At 39.2% G+C, this 27702-nt stretch overlaps 1 protein-coding gene across 1 annotated transcript; it reads right to left on the bottom strand.

Moving 5' to 3' along the window:
• Nucleotides 1-413: 413 nt before the first annotated feature.
• On the bottom strand, nt 414-27468 carry LOC131775049 (multidrug resistance-associated protein 1). Its single transcript, XM_059091149.2, has 28 exons — nt 27372-27468; nt 25610-25918; nt 24552-24660; nt 23799-23860; nt 22542-22673; nt 21506-21754; nt 20101-20287; nt 18897-19151; nt 18177-18242; nt 17471-17608; nt 16893-17033; nt 15830-15917; nt 15350-15422; nt 11726-11852; nt 11067-11243; nt 10439-10606; nt 10259-10342; nt 9523-9613; nt 8959-9242; nt 7976-8488; nt 6484-6683; nt 6138-6264; nt 5434-5535; nt 4880-5026; nt 3997-4155; nt 3400-3566; nt 2615-2809; nt 414-2435 (listed from the first exon to the last, which is right to left on the bottom strand). The coding sequence occupies exons 2-28, from the start codon at nt 25873-25875 to the stop codon at nt 2327-2329; spliced, it is 4416 nt and encodes a 1471-aa protein (XP_058947132.2). The 5' UTR covers nt 25876-25918; nt 27372-27468; the 3' UTR covers nt 414-2326.
• Between the last annotated feature and the right edge of the window lie 234 nt (nt 27469-27702).

Genomic DNA, 27702 nt, shown 5'->3' with positions numbered 1-27702 from the left:
CCTCTTGATGGTTCTACACAACAATGTAGATAATTGGCTTCCAGAGTCTGCTCAGATCTTCCTGGCCAATCAATTCATGCCTTTACTTTTATTTCACTTAATTACGTTCAGAGTCAGCCGGTCAGAGTCAGCCAGTCAGAGTCAGAGTCAGCCGGTAGAGCAAAGCCTGTGCATTAATTGGAAGTGATGAACTCATATTGATCGCTGAAAATTCTTTAGCAAAAATAGCCTTTTAAATATAACCGCGTGAACTAATATAATTAACGTATAAGTGGTGAATATAGATAGTACAAAAGACTTCAGGTCAATGTCACAACGAGTTGGTGAAATGATTGTTCGTATTTTCTAAAGAACATACGTAGAGTAATTACACGTGTAATACATGTCGACCAATATTTAAGACTTCACGAAATAATATTGTGGGAAAAATACGTAAGCAGCGGTGCAGATGTGGTAAAATTTTACTTCGTGCTAAATTGTTAGGAGCATTCGTCTCACGATATAAAGATTTTTACTAGCAATAAAGCTTTTAATACTTTTTTACTTTCAATTTTTAATCGCATTCTCTCATCCGTTAGGAGCTAAAGGTAAATTTAGATCTTATCCTCGTTTACATCTTGACAGAAAAGCAGTGACAGTATTTTGAAAAGTATACCACAATTCCGAGTTTGCAACTCTAAGAACTACCTCGTGTTGATCAGGAGGTCTTTCTCTATCAGAATCAAGTGTCAGACCTTTCCTGAGGTGATGGGTGAACGAAACTTGTTTTTTTCGATATCTGCTCCCAGAGTGAGACCAGTTGTAACTGTCAGCAGGTGCCAGCAAGTAGAATTGAACAAAAAAAATTGGTCCGATTTTCCCCGAATTGTGCGTTTCTGACGCGATTTGAGGCTTATCATGCAAAATTGCATCATTGCGTATTATGTTAAAGGTCTTTTACTTTATGGTATTTGGCAGAAAAAAGAAATAGAAAGAAGAAAAAATAAATTTTCGAAGCAAAATAATTAAATCGAAGTATGTCACCGTAAGGTGTCGAACAGGCGACCTCAACTTTCGCGCCAACTTTCTAGTGACTGGCGTGGTTCGTGAGTTATTACTTGAAAAGGTCTTTCTTAGTTGATTTATATGTCCGTTAACATTGAGCTTTACTAGCCATATGCCAGAGTTGATTTTTGACAATTGAAAAGTGTGTCAATTATCAACTCCTAGGTGTAACTAAAAGTGATCTTACTTCGTTACTGACAAACCCGTTGACATGGAGTTTCACAAACTATATGCCAGAGTAGATAGTTGACACAAAAAACAACAAACCAGTCATTCTTGGTTAATAAAGCTCAGAGAGTAAGGGAATAAGAGAAACGTACTTGTGCCTAGTCCTTAATAAGTACAGGAAGCAGCTCATAACCAGTGCTTGTTATTTTATTATTTTTCTAGCTACACCCACGACAGTGCAAATTGAATCTGAATAAATAATTTGGAAATAGAGGCTATAATATATTCCAGAACAAAGCTAACCAATAAACAAATCACAAGTCAACTGCAGGTTAAAAAACTATCTATATGATCTAGCTTTCATTGACCCCCTCAAAGAATTATAAACCCGTTGAGAAATTTTAACCGTATGCATCAAAATGTGAAAGCTTTTGGAACATATAAAGTAAACATTGTAAAGAGAGAGTTGGTTATGAACTATGAGAAAGAAGAACGTTATCTTTTCTTTTCAAAAATAAGAGTAGGAATTTGGAATAAAAATGGATGGTCTTTGTACAATATTTCAGGAGTGGAGATAACCTCGAGACCTTTTACTGATGACTGGTGAAGGGTGTTCTCGATCAGAACAGCAAAAGAAACTTTAAACATAAAATTATGCATAAGCGGACGATCTTTTTTTTGAATCAAGTACAAAATGGCTTAAGCTTCCTTAAAAACGATAAGCAGAAGATCTGAAGCTTGCAGGATCTCTTAGCTTGCAACGTGCAGAAAAACTATTACGGTAAAAAATGCATCAAGGCTAGCTATAACAAGCTTAACTTAAAGGCTAACTGATCATACCTCGCAGTACATTTTGTAGCCTTTACGTTCCCTTGTGGCAACGTTTGCCCAAATCTAGATTGCAATGTTACATGTTTAAAAACGAACTAAAAAACCAAAAGCGAGGCTTTAAGGCGAGGAGCAAAATGCTTAAGAAAAATCTCTTGGGCGAACTTCGAAAGGTTGGGCTTCTCTATGGTTCCCCTTGTTACTTGAGGCTTGCTTTGAAACCGATCCTGTCGCCTATCACATTTACTGCAACTAACTACTCATAAGAAGGCTTATAATAAGAAAATTAAGCTAATCCAGCGTCTTGTGCCATGGAATAAAATATCCCCCTCTGGGTCAAGAGGTTCTCAGGACTGTCGAACTCCACCACGAAACCTTTGTCCAGAACCATGATCCTAGAAAGAAAGAGACGAGCACTAATTAGGGGTCCCACCTTTATCTACTGCAGAAAACGCGAAACCTTTACTAAGAGGCAGGACACATAAGAGGATCTTCATGTATGATGGCAGACGACAACTACGTAAAAACCAATGGGATGGAATTCTCTTCCTGTTTACCTATGAGTATTACAAACCTGGTATAGTCCATAATGGTGTTGAGCCTATGAGCAATGGTGAACACTGTGCGGTCAGCGAACTCACGCCTAATCGTTTGCTGAATGAGTTCATCAGTTTCCAAGTCCACCGCAGCCGTGGCTTCGTCCAAGACCAGGACCTTACTTTTACGAAGTAGCGCACGCGCTAAACACACCAACTGCCGCTGACCAACACTGTCAAAAGCATCAAAAGGTAAAGTTGCAGATTATAATTAAGTGACATCAAAGGACCAAAGCTGAGAGCCTCAACACAAACTTGAACGAAACATGTTGACCTACATCTCCTTCGCTAAACCCGCATTTACACCACCAAGCGTCCCTTGGCAAGTGTACTTGTTATGCAAAATTTTTCGCCGTATATATTAACAATAAAAAATTGTCGACCACACTTGTCAAAGCATGGTGCGCGAGTGACCCCTTCATTATTAGAGACGTCTCTCAACCCACGAAAAACTGCGTCCTTGAGTAAAGCGAGCCGGCGAGAGGTCTCTTAGTGGTCTGGCACTAATAATCATTCGTACCAGACCCCTGGCAAACTCTTCTCCGACTCGTCTCAAATCTCCTCACGGGTGGGAAAACGCGCATCCTACGCCAATAATGAGGATCTGCTCGCAGACTAGTCAAGGCAACCAGATAATAAAATTTTACACTACTTGTGTCTATTTGTTCGAAAAGTAAGAAAAAGCAGAAATTTTTTCCTCCATCTGCTTTCCCTCAAGAAACCTGATCAAGGTTATGTTAGGGTAAACTAATCTTTGTTATACCTTAGGTTACTTCCTTCTTCACTGACAGGATAAAGAAGCCCTTCCTCCAAGCCTGAGACGAAGTTCTTCAAATGGCTCAATTCGAGGATTTTCCAGAGTTCTTCATCCGTGCGGCTGTCAAATGGATCCAGGTTTAGACGAAGAGTCCCGGAAAACAACACAGGATCCTTGGCACGAAACGAAAGAAGTCAGTGCCACTGTTGATAATTCTTAGTAATGCAGATACACAAATATAAATTTTAAACTGGAATCTTGAATCTTTCTTGTTCCCCTCAGTACTCTTGAGGGCTGCTTTTGGCCAGTAGGAGAGAATCATAGAGCATGTGGTTTTTGCAGTTAAATAGAATTAAAGAGGTAGAGTTAAATGGGAGATAAATAGATCTCATATTTTTTAATTTTTTTTTTTGCAGTTAATATGTGAAAGTGACCAAATACCGGCTGTAAAACTCAGCTCTCATGCTGTCCCAAAAATACGGACGGAATGACTTTAAATTAAAACTTCGGATTCGTCATGTTGTAGGTTAGGACAAGAGCACCATAAATATTGATCATTTCAAGCTCTCTTCAATTTTCAATTCTTCAGATGGGCTTCATTACCTGGGGAATGATGGTGAGTCGTGACCGCAGATCCTGCAGTCCAATCTTGGAGATATCAACTCCATCGATAAGAATCCGTCCACCAGCTCTCTCGAGAATACGAAACAATGCTAAGGTAAGAGTTGACTTTCCAGCTCCAGTGCGACCCACGATACCAATCTAAAAGAGGTTCATTGATAAAAGGAGCAAGTTTCTTAAGAAACTGTGGTGCTGCGTCGGTGGAGGGAGGGGGGGGGGGGGGGGGGGAGGAAGGAGGGTATTGCGGGATTAATTGATTTTATCAACTCAGTTAATAGTGCAAATCGGCCACCGTAAAGATTTTCTAAAGCTGAGGTTTTGAGCATGAGCCCTTTGTCGAAGCGAATAGAGGAAATGTGGGTGGTGTGTGTTGGAGCTACGCTATTAGTGGGACCATAGTTACGTGGAAAACAATAATAAATTAGTACCATGGAAACGTTCGTTGTTACAGCAGTGATTAAGATTGCCGATTTGAAAGATAAAAGTAATCCTAAAGTTAAGTAGCTTCATGAAATGCCAAGATGTACGGGGAGACCACAGAATGGCCAGTTTAAATTATCAACCAAGTTGATAAAACCAAGTTATCCAAAAAGGAATTCACCAACGGTGCATAAAGAAAACTTTTGCTCATTCTTCTTCAACCCTAAGGGTGATTAGCAATTAATTTCTCCTTATCTTATCACCCCTCATTCGAACATTCAGGTCACAACAAAACAAGAAATGATCACCAACTTGAGAAGCTTTTGATTGCTAAACATATTCTCTTTGTCAGCACCTTGGGAAACGTATAAAGAACAGTGTGGAGAACATGCCTACTGGTGCTGGATTGGAAAGGGTTAAGTAAAGAATACGGAGACTTAATTACCTTTTCTCCCGGTTGAATATCGCAGTTGATTTGTTTCAATACCAGAGGTAATCCTTCTCTGTATTTTAAGTCAAAGTCCTCAATGACAATGTTTCCAGCATCAGGCCAGTTATCTGGGGGCCGGTTGTCTGGGATAATCCACTCAGCCTGCAATAAATGCCCACATATGTCAAGTTTAAATAAACATGCTTCCCTGTAACATACTTATAAGTAACCATGACGTGTGAGAGAACAAGGAACCCACATTTCTTTTCTAAGCAAACATCAGAAGAGGAAAGGAAAGGAAAAACAAAAAACTCTCAACTTGGAAGACATGAAATGTTTATTTTTGATTTAATTGGGGTTTATCTCTTTATATGCTAGAGTTGTACGAAGATTAATGTTACTGACGACGCAGGTTTGTTATCCTCACTTTTCTTCATCAGATCATTAAAACAATTCAGAAATATAGGAGCAAAAATTCACAAAACAGGCAATGCACAGGAAGATCGGTTCACATCATTATGAAGATTTCATCATGTTATCTCAACTTATCACTATTTGTTTTACCATACCTCAGTTGGTGCTTCTGAATATTCCTTAACCCGCTCAACAGACACAATATTAGTTTCAAGCTCACTGCTCATTCGCACCATCCAGTTCAGAGTGTTAGTAATCTTAAATAACAAACCCACAAATTTAGTTCAAGTAAACCCCTAAGAGTGATCTGTTTTTTTACGTATGTTAACTTATCAGTGTAACCGCACACTGGTTCACTGGCACCTCTCCCCCCCCCCCGCCCGCCCAACCCTCCCCCCTCAAAAAAAAACAGAACAAGAAAGAAATTATAAAATGAAACCAAAACAAAACAAAATCAAAACGCAAAAGGAAAAAAACAAAACAAAACCAAAACGTAAATAAGAAAATAAAACAAAATCAAAACGCAAACGAGAAATATAACAAAATCGAACCACAAATGAAAAACAAAACAAAAACAGAAAGAAACAAAACAAACAAGATGACAAAAAAAAAAGCAAAAGAAACAAAACCCGGCCTCCTTTAGCCTCCTCTTACGTCTCTTCGACGAGAAAAACTGAAGCAAAATCGCCGTACCTCACGTTAAAATTCTCCATCAATATTCTCACCCAGTATTTGTTCTCAACTATGCTTGTTTTTTCTTGATCGTATTCGACTTTATGATGATTCCCAGTAACACTGTGGCGTTTCAAAAGAAGACGCCAAAAATAAAGACAGGAAGAAAGAAAAAAAAAAAACAAACCTGCAAAGCATAGGTGATGGACAATCCCACAAGGCCACTTTCGATCGAGTCACGACTAATAACAGCAAACAGCCCGGCAAAGAGGATGATCAGATTGCCGAGAAACTCCAGACGCAGGGCAAGCCACCTGAATGAACATACAGTATTACTTTGAGTTGATGATGTAAATTGGACACCATAAAGAGTTCCTACGGCTGACGTTTCGAGCGTTAGCCCTTTGTCAGAGCGTAGAACGAAGAGTTAACGCTCGAAATATGAGCTTTAGAAACTCCTCGTTCATGAACGGATATAGTGTCGAGTGGAAAAAAAAATACGTGAGATCTCGTACGAGGAATAGAGAATTTACCTATTGGCTGTAGTTCCCGGAAAGTAAGCCACATGATTTTCGTCAACTCTATGGTAGTTTTCCCGGATTAAGCGCTGTTGTTGGGCAAATGCTCGGATGGTGCTAGCTCCGTTGATTGACTCAAAGAAGTTATTGAAGATTGGTGATCGAGTCACGGACTCGATTCTCTTAAGCTGTCGTGACGTGGCCACATATACTCTCTGTAAAATAAAAGGATAGCATACATCAAAAAAAGGTTGCATAGAAATGTGTATCCCAAATTATTAGACATAATATCGATCAAATTCTAGAGGCCGAGTTGAAAATGGTTATCGTCAAGATCAATACTGCTTGCATTAAATATTTGGATTATACACTCAGCTCGGCTATGGATTGAAAACCAAAGCTATAGATATAACTACAAAAGTGGCTGATTTCCACTAAAGCGTGAAAAGTCTTTTCGAATCCCTAGTCTGAAGATGGTAAGGTGAAAACTCTCTTAAAATTGCTAAGCGTAATTTTAAGGTGACGGTATCGACCTTGGACAGCAAAGTTTAACTTCTGAAATATTCATATCTATATACGTGTCACCAAACATATTAATCATTAGGAGATCCTCGCAGCTATGAACACTACTGAAACGAGTAGTTGTAAATAGGACCTGAAAAAAATTTCAGGCCCGTACGGGATTTGAACCCATGACCTCTGCGATACCGGTGCAGCGCTCTACCAATTGACCAATTTTTTTCAGGTCCTATTTACAACTACTCGTTTCAGTAGTGTTCATAGCTGCGAGGATCTCCTAATTTCATCTTTCCACCGCAGTGCAAATATGTGAATTTTCATATATCTAAAATCTTCATATTAATCATTATTACACAAGTTAGCACGATCAGCACAAAAAAAAGAAAAACTTAATTTGAGGCTCCGATTCATGAGAGCCTCACCTGAATTCAACTAAAAAATGTTCATTAATATGTCTACCTTATTTAATACCAAAGTGAGGTCTGCAATCATACCCTTTTGTCTCGGAAGTTCATAAATACCCTTTACGAAGGAGCTCCTCTAGGCTTCCCAAAGGTTATTTCTGTTACATTAGTACGACGAAAAGTTCTCCTGTTTTGATATTTTCCCCAAAGAAATATGGGACACTCTTAACTCTTGCAACAATCCATATATCAGTTATTGTGACTAGGTAATTTAAATCATTGTAATTTCGTTCCTATTGTCATTTTTTTCGTTATTATTTGTTTATGGCATTTAAGATTTGTGATATCAAATTAGAGACGTAGACAAATTTTCCACTGAGAAATGAAAGTTTACTTCACTCTGTGATTGGTCCTGAAAACGCGCACCATTCATCTCAACCAGTCAAATGCAAAACTAAAACTAATCATATTTTCGTTTTTTTGATCGGCATGTGTGATTACCTTAGTTTTGGTTTTTACAACACTCAATTGAAAAGCGCTACGTAAGTAGAGTTAATTCATTCTTTCAACTAAAAACTTTTTACCTGAATGAAAAAGTAGACAAAACCAAGGGGCAGGATTACGACCAGAAAAATTGGAGTCGCGAAGCTAATGGCAGCGATGGTTCCCAGAACGCCACAGAACGTTCGCAAGAACATAATCAGAGTCATGGGAACCTTATCATCGATTGTGCTGATATCCTTAGAGAAGCGGTTCACGATCCTCCCCAGAGGAGTGGTCTCAAAAAATGACATGGGGGAGTGCAAGACATTCTCAAGAAGAGTATGATGCAGATTGCGTGACGCAATTTTCGATCCAACAGCCAGGCACAAGGATGAAATGAGTGTGCTGGCAGCTTGTAAAAAGCCAAGACCGCCATAAACTCCCAGGTACATGTCACGCTCTTTGTCTGAAGTGACATTGCTTGAACTCCAGCGGGCGAGCCAAATTCCTGAAGAAACTGAACTAGCTTCTGCTAGGACTACAAACAATAGTATGCTGAATGCCAAGTAGACTTTAACTGACTTTGCGTAGGCCCAGAACACTGCAAATTTGACCTGCAATCATGAAAGATTTATAACTTATTCTAATACCTCATAATATAGCTTGTTCGCTGGGTAAAGAAAGCTGCAGATCGAGAGAAGTAAAAGTAGCTTTCTAAGACACAAACTATTTCTATAGTTCGACCATCTACGTTTGTACGTTCGCTTTTGGTTTTTGTTATTTTTTCAACTGTTTTCTTTTGTTTCAGCCACGTTTTGCTTGTTGTTTCTCTAAGAGTGGGGAGGACGAAACAGTTCTATCACCTCCTCTTTTTTGGCATTTTCTACAAGGCATCTGTTTTTTGGGTCAATCCTTCGCGGTGTAAACGGATAACATGTCACCTTCATTGTAAACATTGTAAATTCTTCGGCAAACTCAGTTGTTTGGAAATCAGAGAATTCCTTTTTTTAATTGCGCATCGTGTGTTTCTGTCGTAGATCACGGTTAATAAAAACAAAAAAGCTAATAATAATTTGAAACGTACCCGTCCAGTTGCGGATTTCTCTTCTTCGATAATCCTGTCTTCTACGTCCTCATCGGGTCTCGTGAATGTACAATCCAAATCGGCCGTGTCAACCGTGACAACAGACACGCTATCTGCTCGCTTCCTCCGGAAAACTGGGCCTTCCATTTGACTGTCCATTCGCTCCAGTCGACTATCCTGCCTCTCTAAACGACTATCTGTGCGTTGAAACCTGACATCTATCTCATCTACACCTTCTGCTTCTTCTTTTATCGTGGGTTCCGTTCTGGGTTGTGTCTCTGCCACTATAGGGAGTTATAAAGAATTCTACAGGCAACCACATAATCAATTTTCAAGCAGTTTCTCGTAGATGGCTTCTGTATGATACTACTCGTCACGTCAGGATTTAAAAATAAGATTTAGGATTTAAGCTCTTGACCTCCAAAAGCTGCTTTCAGACTTAACTGATGAAAGTGCCTCGTTACTCCATGAAAAAGTCGTTGCACCCATACCCAGAAAGATATCCTAAAAGATATCCTGAAAGGTCGTTGCACCCATACCCTTAAGATATCGACCACTGCCTACCATCCTCCTCCACATTCTGTTCCGCAGCGAATGTCTTGAGAAACTCAGAAAAGGCTCCCTCGTTTGCAAGAAGTTCTGAATACGTTCCAACCTGATCAAAAGAGAATCTGTCTGAATCGGTAGAGAACACTTGATGTGCGAAATTTTCTGCACTGGGCCTGTATTGCTTTCCATGGGACACCATAGCCTTAGAAGTAATTTGGCTTTGACGTCACCGTACGTCCGAGCGTCAGTCCATCCGTACGTACGAGAAGCATCAAGCCAAAAAAATTTGGCTGTAACGTCACCGTACCTCCAAACGTAGGTACGACTTCAAGTGTTACAAAGTATATCAAAAATCTTACATTCGTACACAACTTGAATAAACAAAAGGTTAGATAATTAGGTTTTATTTTACGTTCCTTCTCGATTGAGATGACATTTCGAAGCTTCATAAGGAAAGAAAAACATGCCAACAACAAACTTCGAAATCTATAGCGCACTTTTAATTCAAACTTCAGTCTACCGTCAAGTTGCCACATGAAATTTTAAAATTGAAGTCTGCTTTAAAGCCTAAGAAAACGTAGCTCATATATTCGCCAGATGACGTTTTGAAACTTCATACAAAAAGAAAAACACCTTAACAACAAACTTCGTAATTCATAGTGCGTCTTCAATTCAAACTTCAGTCTTTACCGTTAAGTTGCTACATTAAACAATAAAATTGAAGTCTACTTTAAAGCTTAAGAAAAGGTACCTCAGATATTCTTCCATCTTGCAAAACAATGATCTGATCCACTTGAGGAAGGAAGCCAACTCCATGGGTAACAAAGACGCGAGTCTGAGGAAAGCAAAATTTTACCTTACTTTTACATTCAGAGTCGATATTTGGAAAAGCTCTAGCAGTTAAAACTTTAGAAATGCTCTCGAACTGTACCTTCTTTCTGAGTTTTCCCCTTGGTCCGATAACTTTATCAAATATGTGTTTTCCAACATGTGAGTCCACAGCACTGAGTGGATCGTCCAACAAGTAAACATCAGCATCAAAGTACACAGAACGCGCAAGACTTATACGTTGTTTTTGCCCTCCACTCAGATTTATACCCTAGAAAAAATAGAGCGTGAATTTCCGAAAGTAATGAAACTCCACGATTTTCAGTGGCAAAAGTGTTCTCTCATGTAGAGCGTGTAACAAGTGGGTCTGGTGCAGATTCTGTGACTTGAACAAGCAATTCACCGTTTCTAAGTCTGGCTCCGTTTTGCCTAAATGGCAGATGAAGCTAACCAACGGAAAAATTGCCATTCAGCGGATGAGTGCCAACAAAACTAAGGAGATCTGTCGAGTGGATAGCGTTGTCCATCTTTCGAACAAGCAAGGCCTGGTTACTTTCGGCATAAGGCGTGATAAATTTTGCGGCAAGTCAGTTCATGCATTGTATTACGCTATATTCTCGGACCTTTAGTCCATTAGCCCGCGCGGCCCTCGTCACTTAATTCCATAAAGTTGGGCAAAACAGTCAGCACAACTGCAAAACATAAAAGACTGCTGTAGGCAAGCAATGTACCTTTTCCCCAATCTCTGTCATGTCTCCCCCGGGTAAAATATCCAGGTCGGTCCTCAAAGCACAAGTGCTGATGGTCTTGCAATAGCGTTTAGGATCAAAACTTCGTCCAAAAAGGATATTGTCCCTCAGTGTTGCATTTTGTATCCAGGCCTGCTGGGGAACATATGCCACAGAGCCCTGAAAACAAATTAGCACAGCATTAAACCATTATTAATTCTTGCGTTGTCATAGTGAACAGGTAGTTTAGCGATGAGTCAGTGAGCTCCCATACTAAGCACGCACAACGCTGGTTGCTCTTTTCCTTCTGACCGTGTTCAACTTTTAAGCCACATTTCCCATACTTGGCAAGGGCATCGCTGGTTGCTCTTTTTCTTTCGACTAACGTCACGTTTTAAGACACGTATTTGCTTTACCACTGCACATCGATTTTTGCATGAGAAAAATGGAGGTTTTTCACGCATTCGCCCGGAATGCTAAAATAGGATCAGTGCACCGAGTTGAGAAAGAACACAACATACATGAAATCAACAACAATGACAACGGCAACCAAAAAAATACAAACAAACAAACAGTCCTAAACAAATTAAAAGCAAACAAAACAAAACAAATTAAAAAAAAAAACAAAACAAATAAAAAAATCTAAGATTGCAAATACTCACTTTGACATACACTTTTCCGGATAACTTTTCTGTCTCACCAAGAAGAGCGGAGAGCAAGGTAGTTTTACCACATCCCACGTGACCAACAACAGCCACGAGTGAACCACTGGGAATATTGATATTGATGCTAGGTAGGAGGAGTAAAGAAAGTTAAGGAGTCAAATGTAACTACATATATATGGAAATATTTTTCACAGTTTATTGGCTGGGAAGTAATGCTGTTAGTTCAGCATCTCGCCGAGAACGGTTTTGCTTAAAATGCTTTTGGAGATGCTGGTATTTCAGACCTTCGTGCTGCAGCTGCGCAGCAAAAACTGGTAACTATGCAATGAATGGTGTCACTTTTCACCCACACAGTATCTGTCTTCATTTTAAAGTAAATGGTTTGAACCCAGGAGTATCAGTAGTTTGTGTAGTGTGATCGTCCGGGTGAGTGTAGTTCTGAAAAGAACTGTTGTTGGTGACTGACGTTTCGACTATCTGTGCGATAGTCATCCTCAGAGTCAAGTAAGGAGTAGTTGTCAGTCGATGATGTTATAAAGTCTGGTCTGTTGAACGTGATTGGTCTGTTTAGCCGTGATGTGATTGGCTGGAAGACTCATGTAGAGTTTGTTAACAGTCATTGGTCGGTTTCGATCCGTCTGTTGTTTGTCGGTCTGTTTGTCGGTTTGTTAACGTCGTTAATGAGTCGTTTGTAAGGTGCTGGTAATTGTTGACATCTGTTGAGAGGCGTCTGTTCTAAGTTAGTGAACCAGCTTTCCAGAGTCAGTCGTTGAAAATAGTTTGTACTGTAGGTTAAGCATTTAGCAGAGTCCCAGTCGATTCTGTGATTAGTTTGTCGGTGATGTTCAGAAATGTGATTGTTTACATCGCCATTTCTAGTAGATCGTTTGTGTTCAGTTAGTCGCGTGTTAAGGTTTCTACCAGTCTCACCAATGTAGGAGGCCTGGCAGTCGGAGCATTCGATCTTATAAATCGCTCCCTGTCTGTTGTTGGGTTCGTCTTTGTCTTTAACGTTGGTCAGCAAATGTCGTAAAGTAGTTATAGGCCTGTGAGCTACGCGAATGTTGTAAGGTTGTAGGATCCGCGCGATAGCCTCAGAAGTGCCTTTGATGTAGGGTATAGTAGCTGTAGTCGTGATAGATGTGGAGTCCCTGTTAGTTTCTGTAGTGTCGGTCACCCTGTGAGTGTTTCGTCTAATGAAGTCAGTGTTGTAGTTGTTTTTGTCAAAAACACGGTCAAGGTACTTGTTTTCGTCAGATAAACTGTCCGGTGTGTTGCAAACAAGTTGCGCTCGTCTTGTCAATGTCTTGATAGTCGTAGCTTTGTGGGAAGTCGGGTTGTAGGATGATTCGTCAAGAAGTCTGTCGGTATGCGTCGGTTTTCTGTATATTGTTGTTCGTAGTTCGTTGTTGTTTCGGCCTACCAAACAGTCGAGAAAAGGAAGCTTGCCGTCTTCTTCGATCTCCCTGGTAAACTGAATGTCGGTGGTTTGTTCGTTAAGGTGATTGTGAAAAGCGTCAATTTCGTCTTTGTTTACGGCGGTAAATGTGTCGTCTACGTAGCGTAACCAAAGCGGTATGGTTTGTCGGCAAGTTGCAAGGGCACGTTCCTCGATGTTTTGCATCACAATTTCTGCGACAACAACGGAGACCGGCGACCCCATAGCTGTTCCGTGCAACTGCTTGTAGTGTTTCCCGTTGTACTGAAAGTAAGTCGATGTAAGGCAGAGGTTAAGTAGGTCCATAATGTCTTCTGTCGGTAATGGTAGTGCATCAGTAGACTGTTGGATGGCGGTTTCAGTACACTGTAGAGCCAATTGAAGTGGAATACTGGTGAACAGTGATTTCACATCAAAAGACACAAGTTTGTAGTCGTCAGGTATCTGTACGTCTTTGATAGCGTCAATAAAGTTCTCAGTTGATTGTAGTTTACGTCTCGATTTGTCAGTCAGTGGTTGCAGTATCGTCGTAAGGTATTTCGACAGTTGGTACGTCGGGGACCCACAGAATGAGACTATAGGTCGCATAGGTATCCCAGGTTGGTGTAGTTTCGGTAGTCCGTAAAGTTTAGGTGGTTGTGGTACAGAGCACCTCAGCCGGTAGTAGCGTTGAGTGTCAAAGGCTTCAGTCTTTTTGAGCGTAAGTAATTTGTTGTTGAGTTTGCGTTGTAGTGCTGGCGTCGGGTCACGTTTAAGTAATTCGTAAGTTTGTTTGTCGTTAACAAGTGCGTCCATTTTGTCATAGTAGTCAGTCTTGTCCATAACAACAGTAACACGTCCTTTGTCGGCTGGTAGTATAACAATTTCCTTGTCGTTTTTCAGTCGTTTCAGTGCTTGTTGTTCGTCTTTGGTTAAGTTGCTGTCAGTTATAGAGGCTGATTGTATTGTGGAAGCAATTCTACTTCTGATGTTGTCCTTGGCAGGTTCTGATAAGTCTCGTTGACGAGAAAGAGCCGCCTCAACACTAGATACAATAGACTCGGTCGGTATACGTTTAGGCGTCACTGAGTGTTTCAGTCCGTAAGATAGTACTTGAGTCTCAGTCTTGTCTAGGGGACGGGAAGAGATGTTCCTGAGCCAGTTGTCGTCGGTTCTTTGTCGTCTTTTGTCTTTGTTATGTTGAAGTCGCGTCAGTTTTTGTTGATGTTTGTCACGAGCTTGGTAACTCGTTTTGTCGGCTCTTCTGTCGGCAATAGCTGTGACAGTGTCGAGTAAGGTAGTCGGTAATTGCTGTTTCAGTTTATCTGACGAAAACAAGTACCTTGACCGTGTTTTTGACAAAAACAACTACAACACTGACTTCATTAGACGAAACACTCACAGGGTGACCGACACTACAGAAACTAACAGGGACTCCACATCTATCACGACTACAGCTACTATACCCTACATCAAAGGCACTTCTGAGGCTATCGCGCGGATCCTACAACCTTACAACATTCGCGTAGCTCACAGGCCTATAACTACTTTACGACATTTGCTGACCAACGTTAAAGACAAAGAAGAACCCAACAACAGACAGGGAGCGATTTATAAGATCGAATGCTCCGACTGCCAGGCCTCCTACATTGGTGAGACTGGTAGAAACCTTAACACGCGACTAACTGAACACAAACGATCTACTAGAAATGGCGATGTAAACAATCACATTTCTGAACATCACCGACAAACTAATCACAGAATCGACTGGGACTCTGCTAAATGCTTAACCTACAGTACAAACTATTTTCAACGACTGACTCTGGAAAGCTGGTTCACTAACTTAGAACAGACGCCTCTCAACAGATGTCAACAATTACCAGCACCTTACAAACGACTCATTAACGACGTTAACAAACCGACAAACAGACCGACAAACAACAGACGGATCGAAACCGACCAATGACTGTTAACAAACTCTACATGAGTCTTCCAGCCAATCACATCACGGCTAAACAGACCAATCACGTTCAACAGACCAGACTTTATAACATCATCGACTGACAACTACTCCTTACTTGACTCTGAGGATGACTATCGCACAGATAGTCGAAACGTCAGTCACCAACAACAGTTCTTTTCAGAACTACACTCACCCGGACGATCACACTACACAAACTACTGTCTTCATTTTGTTTACTTACTTTGATAAGAAAGGAGTTTCCTCTTTATCCCAACCGAAACTGCCTTCTTCGACATGAATCGCTTGTGAACTGACTATAACGCAGAGACAATGGAAAAGGTTGTATTTGGTGAAAATTTATTTTAAGCCCTGTGTGGAAAAGTTCAGAGAGAGAGAGAGAGAGAGAGGTGACTCCTAAAGATAAATTATTAGAAAAACAAGCAATTGAAACAAAACAACACAAAGCAAAGCAAAGCAAAAAATAAAACAACAACAAACAACAACAAAAAAAATCAAAACAACAACAACAACTATTGAGAAAAGTTTTAAAAGATACGGAGAATCTATATGTTAAGATGGAGGCGTTGTTTTAGGAAGCCGTGGTACAAATGCCTTTCCTAGTTCACATAGAAAGTTGTGATTTTGATCCCAGATAAGAATACACTCAAACCAAATAAAACGCAGGAGAGAAAAGTCCTAATTGCGATCAAAGTCGACTCACTATGCTCAGGCATTGTCTTTTCTACGTTGGTTGTATCCAGCTCTTCCAGATTTAGAAAGTGTGTTAGCCTGTCAACAGACACCTTTCCCTACGAAGAACAAGAGATATTAATCATTAAATCAAAAACGTTATAAAACACTTATAAGGAAAAAAAGTAGCGAATGCAACAAGGGAACATCTTCTATAAAACAATGCATATGTTATAAGAGCCTGCAAGCGTGGAAGTACTTCAACGAGCGAGCTTTTAACTAGTATTTTTTCGTAAAACTTTTGGCTGTCGACTTGTCAATGTATACTTAATTGATGTATGTTTACCTAAATGATTTTTCTCATATTGGGGCTTTTCAAGTCCAATGAGAATGCAGAAATAAATGTATGAAGGAATAAATAAATAAATGAACGAATACACGGGCAGACGGACGGACGGACGGACGAACCGACGAACGTGCGGACGGACGAACGAATGTATGAACGAACGAACGAAAACATTTTTAAACATAGGGTTTGAAAATCTCAACTGGCAGGAGGCAGACCAGTTAGCAATATACAAAGCGCAGCTAAGTAGCAGGGTGGAGGACTTAACCCTTAACCTCCCGTTAGTGATTAAGACAGAATTTCTCCTTACAATATCAATACAATATCAACCAGATAAGTGATGAGAATAAAGACAAATATCAATTAGGGGATTAATTTGATCCAATACTAAATTCTCCAAACTAACATCACAAGAACTGTATGGAGGCCAATAAAGGAGAATTACTAATGAGATCTTGGGAGTTAAAGGGTTAAAACCCGCAACCACCATATTACAAGTCCCGCGCCTTTACCACCCGGCCGCACTGCTCCTGTAAACCTGGATGTTTAAAGCAGTGGAAGATCGAGGGAGGAAGATAGTCGAGCAGATCGATGAAAGTCTCTCCAAGTCCCCTTCCGGTCCTTCCCTTTGACCACAAATCAAACATGAAGGCTCAGTGAATGATCGCGACCTCATAAAACACTCACATAATACCTATTGATGGCGTCACTGAATTGGGAGCTTGAGTCATATCGGACACTTACTCACCTGTATCGTGCTGATAATTACATTCGGGAACATTGTAATGGGATATCTTAGGATATTGAATAGTGACAGAGCAACAAATGCCTTGTTAGCTGTCAACTCGTTTCCCGTTAGGACATAGATGGCGAATGTCGCAAGAGCAACCTGGAGTAGAAGTAGAGGGTATTAATTAGTTTGAAATTTTGTTCAACAAATAAACACATTTTCTTGTAAAGCAAAAACGCACATTGAGATACTCCATCTTAGGGCACTCCTTAAGAGAAGTGTTCAGTCTCCGAAGTCAACCGTTTTTCACGCGAGCACCAACTGGCAGCAGAAAAGTTTAACAACTATAACAATTTGGTCGCCGAAAAATCCAACATGTTCGCCTCGAAGCAAAATACAAAAACGTTAAGTTCTCTTTTTTCGTTTCTTTGCTGATAAGATATCCCTCGACAATCACTTCCGCCGACAACAATTCCTTTCAGGACTACTCACACCACCTACCATTGTTTATTACGATCTACTGTTTTAAATATTAAGGAATTGAAACCATTATCCTTTCAGACATTTATCACCAAACTAATATGTATGTAACTAACCATAAATGGAGCACATGTGAAGGTGAAAGCAAACGTTGCATTCAAGTAAGCAGCATTCTTTAGTTGTTTCAACTCCTTCTTACGAATGTTGAAAACTTTGCTCATGAACGATTTTTCCCAGGCATACAACTTTAGAACCTGAAAAAAGGAAAAGGAAAATTAAGTCTTGCCTCCCCAGTTGTCAGCGTCAAGAGAGGATTACAGTCTTAAACATGCATGCCACGTGAGTGAGATCTATCAGTAGGGTGTGCGGTCAATCTTTTTTGCGGGGCAGATAGAGTACCCTGCCGGAATTATAGAATTTCATGTCCCTTTGCCCCATGGGTAAAGTTTCAGACAAGCTACCTTCCAATGCAAGCAAAACGACAAGTTGGAGTTTACATTACAGCCGGAATAGATAAAAGTGGAGGGGGTGGGGCAAAGAAGCAGTCAAGATACAGCGGGTAACCACGAAAACCCTAAGAATGGTATCCACTGACCAAGGCGACGTCATGTCCAATCGGTGTGAAGGGATGCGATAGGGAAGAAGCTGATTAGCGAGCGCGAATGTGACGCAGAATGAGAGTAAAAAAAAAAAAAAAAAGCTCAACAATCCTTGCGAGCTTTTGCGACTTCCCCCGATACATGAAAAATAGAAACTGTTTGGCCTAACTTTTTCACGACATGGATAATATTCTAAAGACAAAATTGAAGTAATGAACTCTACCTTGACTCCAGCTATGATTTCATTAATGATCTTGATACGCGAGTCTTTGGCTTCCATTTGCTTCACCTACGAAAAATCACAGTACTTCACGTAATGAAGGCGTGATTAAAGGGGGTCTCTTACCTTTTTACAGGGAGACGTTCGAAAGGAAATTAAGGAACAAAGAGAAGAAGGAGAGTACAAATAACGCACAAAGAGCAACGAACCAATTGCTAACTCGGCGAAATGCGAGCCAACAACGCGCGCACATGACGCGTTCTGTCCACTTGCTGAGGCATGACGTGTTAACTGTCCCTTTAACCGTCCTATTACACTGTCCTGTTACAAGCATGACACATACACTGTCCTATTACTGCTTAAATCGGGCTAGTGATAACCATAGTTATAGTTAACAGAGCTTCATGTCGTCCAATTCGGTCAGTAATCATACGTCGAGTGATTAACAAAATTGAACGACCGCGAAGCGACTAGGACTCCACTCAGTCCTATTACCATTATTAATCCGCAAGATCGAGTAGCAGTGCAAAATTACGAAGATTTTCAGAGAAAATATAGTCCCTAAGACTCCTCTCCTACCAGCTGCCATCCGCTCAAATGGTTCTATCGGTAAACATCAGATCATAATTTTTAACGAAAATAATTTTATTCGACCTGCCAATGTAAGAATCAAGGTCAAACCTCTACAAGACAACAAATTAAAAGGCAAAAAAATCTTCAAACCTGCAGTTTTCGGGCGATCTTGGTCACAACGAGATTAAACGGCACTAACAGGATCAACACTCCTACACCCGCCAGAGTGGAAGGGCCCATCACGTCAAACAAAAAATACATCGCTATCACAATCACAAGAGGTGACGACCACAGAACATTCAAATAAGTTACTAGGTCCATCAGGCGCTGGGCATCAACCGACATCAGATTTACCATCTCACCAGCAGTAGACTCCATTCGTGCCTTGCTGTTCAGTGCTAGTGCCTTTTAAAAAAAAGTGACAGCGTTTCATGAATAATTATGCACGCGTTAACATTAACGGGTTGAACGCAGCCTTACTGATCTTTGTTAAATCTTGGGTGATTTTTAAAAGTACTGGTCAGCTTGCATCGACATACCGGTGCTAATTACGTATATAAAAAAATAAAAACAAACAAAACAAAACAAAAAAAAACAAGCAAAACATAACAAAAATGAACAGAGGATTAACAAGAAACACATTTCAGCGCTCCAAATTACGATCGCTTCGGTTGCCATGGCAGACGGTTTGATGATTTATTTCGCCAAATTGCTACTTTAAGAAAAGACGAGCTTGAAGTTTTGCTTTTGATTTGCTCAATCCAAATGCTACGTCAGTATACCCTTTCAATAGTCTTTAACTTTGTTTTGTTTTGCTCTGTTTACATTTTGTTCGTTTGTTTGCTTGCTACAGTTCATCTCGTTTTGTTCCTCTAATTTTTTTCATCGCATTTTTTAGGAACATCCTCGAATCTCATAGCTCGAATGGACGCACATTACTCAAAGTTGCAGGGAGACTTACACTTTGTCTGTTTGTTTCTCGTTTCGTTCCCCTTCTTTTGTTCATTTCATTCGTTTTAGCTTTTCTTCAATGCCTAGAAACATCCACTCACCCCTCATACCAACCCCTGCACAGTGCGAGTCGCATGAGAAAAGAGCTCTCGCCTTTGCACTACCCTTGCTATCCCATACTTTACAAAAAATATATTTTTGCTAAAACAGTTCTCGTTGAACAGGGAGTACGCCCCGAAAAAAACCAGGCGGCGAAATATTCAGGCTGACATAAAGAACTGAGGCCACAACTGGACAAACCACACTCGAAAAGTAAACCCAGAAAAGGACGAGCTATAGGACGACCTATGTGGAAGCTAAGCTTATAAACGAGCAAGTTGAATGGTTCTTTAAACATATTTACCTTTGCGTACACCATTCCTATGATTGCAGTTCGTATCCTCATACCGAGGACAAAAACAATTTGCCAATACTGATGGATGAGAAGAGACATGACAGCTGACACAAGGAACATGGAAAAAGCATAAATGTAACCCTTCCACTTTTCACTGCTAGGAATGGTTTTATCTGCTACATAAGAGACCAATAAGCTGAAAAGCAAAATAAAACCCCATTAACAGTCACCTTTCTGGGTCTTAATTTATATGATAAGTTGAATCATACACGCTTCATGATTAATTCCTACTTATGTTCTATAGGAGAACAGACGCATTGACACAGTCAACATTAAAAACGTTTACTTTTTTATCATAAAAAAAAAAAAACAAAACAAAACAAAAAGATTCTAGGTTGCAGTGGGTCTCTACTATAATAGATCATAGAAGACGTGAAAATTGGTAAGAAATTAGTGACACACTCGGCTGCAACTATGAATTTCGTATGTGTTATTTCGTATGTATTTATGAATTTTTTTTCTTACTAAATATCGACATCATCTAGGATCTATTACTAAACAGACGCTTTGTTAAGTAGACAATGCAGAAAGCCATTGGTAAAATGAAAGCAGAAAGTTGTAAGAAATTAAAGAAATGCTCTGGATTTATCCACTAATGTTGGCGAGGGCCGACAGTTTGTTGACCGTTCACCGACTTGAACAACAGTTGGCCAACAGTAGCTGTTAGTTGGCCAACAGTTGATTAGCACAGAACTTTTTATCAAAACTGGAAATCGTCAGGGAGAGCAGGTGGTTGAGAAAATGTCAGTGAAAGGGGATGCAACAACAACAGCAACAGCAATGTCAAAAGAAACAAACACACAACAAAACAAACATAAAAATTCCCTCCAAACGCCACTTGGCTCATTCCCATGTCCTACCAAGCATTCTCTTAGAGAGATAGTTTTCAGTAAGCTCATGTCACTCAGCCAGTGGAAAATAACACAGAGAATATATTTAACCAAAAGGTGTAAATCAGCCAACTGTGAGCATGGCTAAAAGTAGACATGAGCAAAAATGATGTAAGTTTCCATAGAAACTATGGTACTGTGTTGGTGGGGAGGATAATTTAGAGGATAGTTTGGTTTTATCAACCCAGTTTAAATTTAAATGTGCAACAGTACAGGGTTTCTAAGGCTGGTGTTAGCCCTTTGCCATTCACTTTTATAATGAATTTTGGGCTATATAAGTATTAAATTTGTTATTTATTACTTTGACAAAGGCCTTAACAGCTGGAAAGGTCTGCCTTAAAAACTCCCTACTGTGGCTAATTTATATTTCAACTCAGCTGATAAAACCAAATTATCCCACATGCAAACATAGATTATACTTATAATTTTCACATATCTATATTACACTGCTAGATTATACTCACTTTACAAGCTGTGGTTGAATGAACTGAATAACATCATAGATAAGTTTGAGAATCATTCCAATCAAAAACTGAGGTCCAAATTGATAAACCATGGCTCTGATCAATGAAGGTCTCTTTTTTTCAGTTTTCTTATCCTTTGACTGCTCCTCGTCATTCTTAGGAACAAACTCAACTTTAGTTTCATCATTTTCCTCTTTCAACTTAGCCTTCTCCTGCTCCTGCTGTTCTTCTAATGGACATCTTTTCCCACTGAAAAGTTTCATGTATACATTGTTCTGTCACAAAAAGTATTTCCAACATGCTACATGGTCTTCATAGGTTATTAAATGCCTTAGAGGTATGATTATAATTTATATTTGACAAAATCAAAATTGAAAACAACAAAATTCAATAAAAGCTTTGGTCTGATACATTTCTATATGGGCAGTGAGTGAAATGAAAGTGTCGAATATTTGTTGCTGAATCTAATAATAACTCATGTTAATTAGTATATATCACACATGCGAATAGCATCTTTTACATGCCCTGGTTGGCTAGTTTGGAAGCCATCAGCAAGTACTATTCATGTCCAAGCAGCAGATGAGACAAATTTGTGTGTCAAGAGTTTAATCTCTGACAATTTTGGTATATTTTCAAAAATAAATTGTTGTCTTTGGTTTTGAATAGTATATACTAAATAAATTATTCAACTCAGTGGACGTGGTGGATATTTACATCACTGCTTTGCGGCTTGGTAAATATCCACCACCGTTCACCTTCACTTCAGTGAATCATTCTTATTATCAAATTTTCAACTTCAAATGGTGCGCTTCTAGTGTCCTGTTGGTTTGCTCAACTCTAGTTATCAGCTCATGTTCCGAGTCACCTTATATGGAAATGCGTTGTGCTAACTGTTGCCAAGCTGAACACTTTTTAAACAATTATCGACTCATTGACCATTTACCATGTCATTGGCCATTTACCATGTCATATTCATCCTATACTCATGGAATAATTGTTAAATATGTTCAGCAAGGATTCAGCTACATGTACATACATTGCACATCGCTTCTCTTCCTTGGCCCACTTCTCCATAAACTTAGGCACAATGTTCAGAGACTTGTTCCTTTTGCTTAATGCCCATAAATCATCATTGACCAGAGGCCTCTTAAACCCTTGATAGATCAACCTGGAAGAAAATAAGATGGATTAAACTCTCAGGAATCAAAATTGCATGATGATGGAATTTCAATGTCCACCGCTTCACAATACATCACTCACTGTATCACCACATTTTTATTAACAAGAGTGATCGACCTCCATTTTCATACACAATATTATATCAGAGTTGCAACAGTCTCCTTGGGAACATTAGGTGTTTTGTTCTCTTTGTCCTCTACCCTTTTCTGATGTTTTTCTCAGCAAAATTGAGAGATCTTGAGAGTAAATGACAAGCTGACTCCCTCCCTTTAGGCAAAGTCTGGCACATGATTAAAAAAATTATTTTAAAAAATTGATATTAGTGTGCCCTGCTGGAATCTGGGAGAAGCTCCTCTTTCTGCAAGGCATGCTAACATCAATTTTTCTTCAGTTACTTTTGCTTGACACATGTGACAGATTATAGGAAAAAGCATCTTGAGTGGGGTGCAGGAGATAGCAGGAGCCTACTGAAAGATTGCTGAAGTGGATATTTTAGTTCTCTTACAACTCACTAATTTCAATTCTGATATTAGATGTCTTTGATATTATTTTTTTTTTGTCCTTTTTCATTATAATACATGAAGTCAGTTCTCCCAAGAAATAGACTGAATTACAATTTTTTTCTGTCTATTGCATTCAGTTTTGACAATCAATAATGTGCATGATTATTCTTGGATAAGCTTGTAAGGTACATTATATATAGATAAAAGTACATACAATGATTTCTTACAAAACAAAATTACTGTAAGATTGATAAACATTTTATTCAATTTGTGTTATAAATTAAAGCAAAAATATGACATAATTCCTTCCAAATGATTTGAATAGAGCAAATTTCATATCACATGCTGCAGTTTACACATCTTACCATGCATATAGTTAAAACTGACTTTCAGGTCAAAATCATTTCAACGTATCTAATAAAAACTTTTCTAAATTTTTCTTAGATTTAACTTTTCTATGATACTTGGGTAGTGGCAAAAATATGTAATTACACTGCCTCATTAAGGCCATAAGCAAGAATGTTCATAAACTCTACCCTCTGATCAACATATCCAATGCTAATTATCAGAACAATCAAATCATCACTTTCATAATATTATGTAAGACTCACCCATTGAGCCACCAAAATGTAAGTTTTGAAAAGATGTTTGCATTTTTCTGTGGACAAACATCCTAAGAGGAGAGAAAAAAATCATCATATTAGTACTGGTGGTAATCAAATATTAGTAAGGTGCATTTGATCCAGCTAAGGAATGGGTATTTTTGTTTCAGCCCAACAAACTCTTGTGTATAATTAACCCCACGCATATCAAGTGATGGTGTGACTCACTGTCCTGATTTGTAGTTGTTGCTCACTTCCTTTGATTTAATGGAATGAATGAAGTGAGTCAACCTGCAGGACTTCACTTATCTAGAGCCCGAAATAGTCCATTTACAGTTGTGTGCACGGTTGCCAAGCCTTTGAACAGGAGTGAGGCTAAGGTTGACCTTGTTATGGTACAAACCTTGCTACTTTTCAAATATAACTTACTTTGCTATCTAGATACTGGTTTCTATCACATCAAGGTCACTCAGCCTCACTCCAAATCAAAGAATTGGCAACTTTATACACAACTGTAAAGTGGCCTATCGAGGCCCGATGAATGTCAGTCAGTTCTAGATAGCATCAAAAAGCTGAAATAATCTGGTTTTGGATTGATACCCACCGGATAATATAAAACCAACAGAATTGAAAAACAACATGAATAGTATGCATTCTCCTAAGTATACCTCGAACTCAACTATTTTGCGCACTTTCAGAAAGAAGATCAGGAAGTAATGATTATGGTTCATCTTCAGCTGTATTTAAGATAGAAATACCTACCCTGTTTGTAACATCTTTGTCAACAGGAGCAGCTGGAAAAAACTTCAAATCAACCTCTGGATTGATCAAGTCTGCAGTTAGTTCAACATTGTGGCTGAGCTCTTCTTCCCTAAAACATGTATAACATTCTCAGCAATTATGAAGTTATTGTAAAAAAAACATTGTGATTGTTCTTATCAATAGAGACCTTAAGCATCTGGAAAGCAATGCCAAGGAAGATGTTGATTAAAAAATGAATTTATATATTTAGTCTGAATTTCACAAATGGCTAGATATGTCTACCATCTCTAACTGCCTCACACCTCAACTTCAGTACACAGGTGTAAGTCTCTAAAATTGTGACCTACACTTTATTATTCAGGTTTTTTGTTACATAAATGCAAAAATGCAACAGTGTAGTAACTGAAGAATATTCTCCTGATCTAAGGAAGAACTCAGGCATGCCATCAAAATTTATTCAGAAAATTTGGGCAAGGGCCAGAGAATTCTTCTACCTTGGATGCCTCATAAACAACCTTTTTCCATAAAATTTCAGAACAATATTTGAAATGTTCCTATAAGAGAACAGCCCTTCTACACAAGAAAACTAGGGTGCCCCACAACACCAGAACCTATCCCATTCTTTATTGCCTTGCAGCTATGTAGGGTATGGGGGCATGCTGTAAATAAGACATGCATTCATTTATTCTGAATATGTTTGGAGAGTCCATTTTACTGATTTATGGTAAACATGTGAGCACATGCAATAGTCAATAAAACCATTGATTGGTGCAACAGGTGGCTTTACACATGCAGAATTCCCACTGTTGAGAAGTGTTTGAGGCTTGTACAAGGGAACAAGGAGTAAACTAGATCTTGAAAAATAATTCATATTATAGGTATTTAACTAAAGCAGCAGTTTGCTATTTCAAATCAACAGTTTCAATCAGGAATCTTTCATTCGCAAACAAAAAATCATTTCAGTGTGAGAGTGTAAGACTGAATTTGTTCAATCATACTAAGTGCATGAGACTTGAGAGTTCAGCTAAAAAGTAACTGCAAATATTAATTCAACCTACTCTTCATGGGTTAAATCATCCTTCAGAGGCACAACACAAGTGCTTGGAATGTAACCTTTTTCTTCATTGTCAACACGTCGTACATACAGCCACCAACCCACATTCCTTCCAAGAACTTCAAATTTCTCCTTTCGCTTGACTGACAGCTGTACTGAGACATCAGGAGCAGTGTCCACTGCCTCTTGTGCATTAAGGTCATCATCCTGATTGGGATCATGTGCAGTCACTGCTATAACAAGAAGATCCTTTTTTGTCCCTTTGTCCATTGTTACATTCAGCTCAGTCCGCACATTCACTATAACATCAGCACTGTCAATATAGAGGTCAATATGAGTGGAAATGTCAAACGACAAAAAAGAAACACCAAAACCCATAGAAATAAATATTTAAGACATAGGCAATCACTTAAAAAAGAATTATGAAGTCGTACATGAGGAGAAGATGATGACATGATTTACCCTAAAAGACTGCATGAACTAAAAAGAGCTAACACAGGTGTGGCTGGAAGACAACCTAAAACAAAAAGATGTATTTTTACATTGTACTCCCTGTAGCACAGCCTGTGATTGCAGGCTAAATTTGGATTTTTCCCTTAGGAGGAGCTATTATCATAAGGTGCGAAAACACCCTTAGTAAATAAGAGAATTCAGTCACAGCGTAATTAACATGACTGTTTTGTGTATTCCACACCTTATATAACGTCGTTTTGAGAATTTTGAAGAAGGGAAACCTGCATATCATGCCTTTAAATGACATATGCATATATACATATGCGACAAGATGGCGGTTGGGTGCAAATGGGACTTCTGCGTAAGGTGTGTGTAAGTAAAAGAGCTGGGAATCTGTGAATGAAACTCGTATAGGCCTGGAAATGTTTACTTCTTTGAAAGCAGCTGTGAACCATTGCAGAATTATAAACGGCCATGAAAATAGTTTCAAGCTTCTACCTACGCGTTGTTGTATCACAGGTGCATCTAGTACATCAAAAATCAAACCAAAAGAAAAACGAAAAAAAGGAAAAAACAGGAAGAAAAACTAAACATAACAGTCGTGACTCGACAAAAATCCGGCTCGGTCGAAATTAACTATGGCTCTTGCTCTTCACTTGTGATACAATGTAACTCGACTTAAATCAATGAGTCCAATCTCAAGTTCAGTTATAGAACTATCATGTGGTCTATAGCGAACGCGGTTGCAAAGTGAAATTCCAAGTTGTTAAATCGATGAGTCACGCTATGTTAGCTATTCGACGGTTAGGAGGTCATGCAAATCAACTTTTCCTACGGTGGTATTTTTCCCGCTTCCACTGGTTATCATAGTATGGTTCTATCTTACCAAAACAACATTCACTATCACTGTGCAATCGGCGGCATGGAAATGATTTGCAAAGAGATCTGACGAACGAAAAATCGATGCGTGCACGAGAACATCATCAGATCTAAGCGGGGAGCTTCCAAATCCGCTCCCTCGTATGTTTACTTTGAAGCTCGCCTTATTTAATTTAATTTGGGGTGAGTGCGATGGTTCACACATAATCATCAAAGTGGTCAAGAAATACTCTCACGCTGGCACTCAAAGTTGCCATCTGCTTCATGATTTTATTGAAAGTGGATAAATGCACACCAAGCGAATGATTTCAATTTCACTATAGCGAGTGTAAATGTCCAAACAAGCCTCTCCCTCTAGCCCTCAAGTAGACAATTTTCTAACACCTTAAATATCGTAAAATTAAGTGCATTGCAGATTGTAGCGGTGTACTAACCTAATCTCTCCTTGCTGTTCAGTCTCTAGCTCTGCAAACCCAAAACACTGATCAACGGCGACGTTTAAGAGGTCGGGCGAAGGCGTGTATTGTTTTGACCGCGACCTTTTGAACGAGAGATAACAATGTGAAGACTGGGTTCTAGAATTTGGCGGGAATATGCTTACTAAGTGAGCGAGGGGGAGGGGAGGATGGGGTAAAAATTGCATATGCTAGTACATTGATCAGTTACAAAACAAAACACAATTTAAAGGGTTATTTAAGAGACAGAAATTCGTTTTAATTTTGAACGCTTTTTAGAACAAAACAAACAGACAAAAACAAATAAAGC

Source organism: Pocillopora verrucosa, chromosome 6, assembly GCF_036669915.1.
Source record: "Pocillopora verrucosa isolate sample1 chromosome 6, ASM3666991v2, whole genome shotgun sequence".
Lineage (NCBI taxonomy): Eukaryota > Metazoa > Cnidaria > Anthozoa > Scleractinia > Pocilloporidae > Pocillopora > Pocillopora verrucosa.
Note: the sequence above shows the minus strand (reverse complement) of the source record. Positions and strands in the feature narration are given on the sequence as shown.

What these genes read in the sequence shown, in the direction of transcription:
- LOC131775049 (XM_059091149.2), bottom strand. Translation starts at nt 25,875, where the DNA reads ATGGACAAAGGGACAAAAAAGGATCTTCTTGTTATAGCAGTGACTGCA. An exon ending in AGATCGCCCGAAAACTGCAG is followed by an intron (nt 18,243 to 18,896) that starts GTTTGAAGATTT and finishes GATTTTTCGTAG; the next exon opens with GTGAAGCAAATGGAAGCCAA. An exon ending in TTGTCTACTTTTTCATTCAG is followed by an intron (nt 6,684 to 7,975) that starts GTAAAAAGTTTT and finishes TTTATTTTACAG; the next exon opens with AGAGTATATGTGGCCACGTC.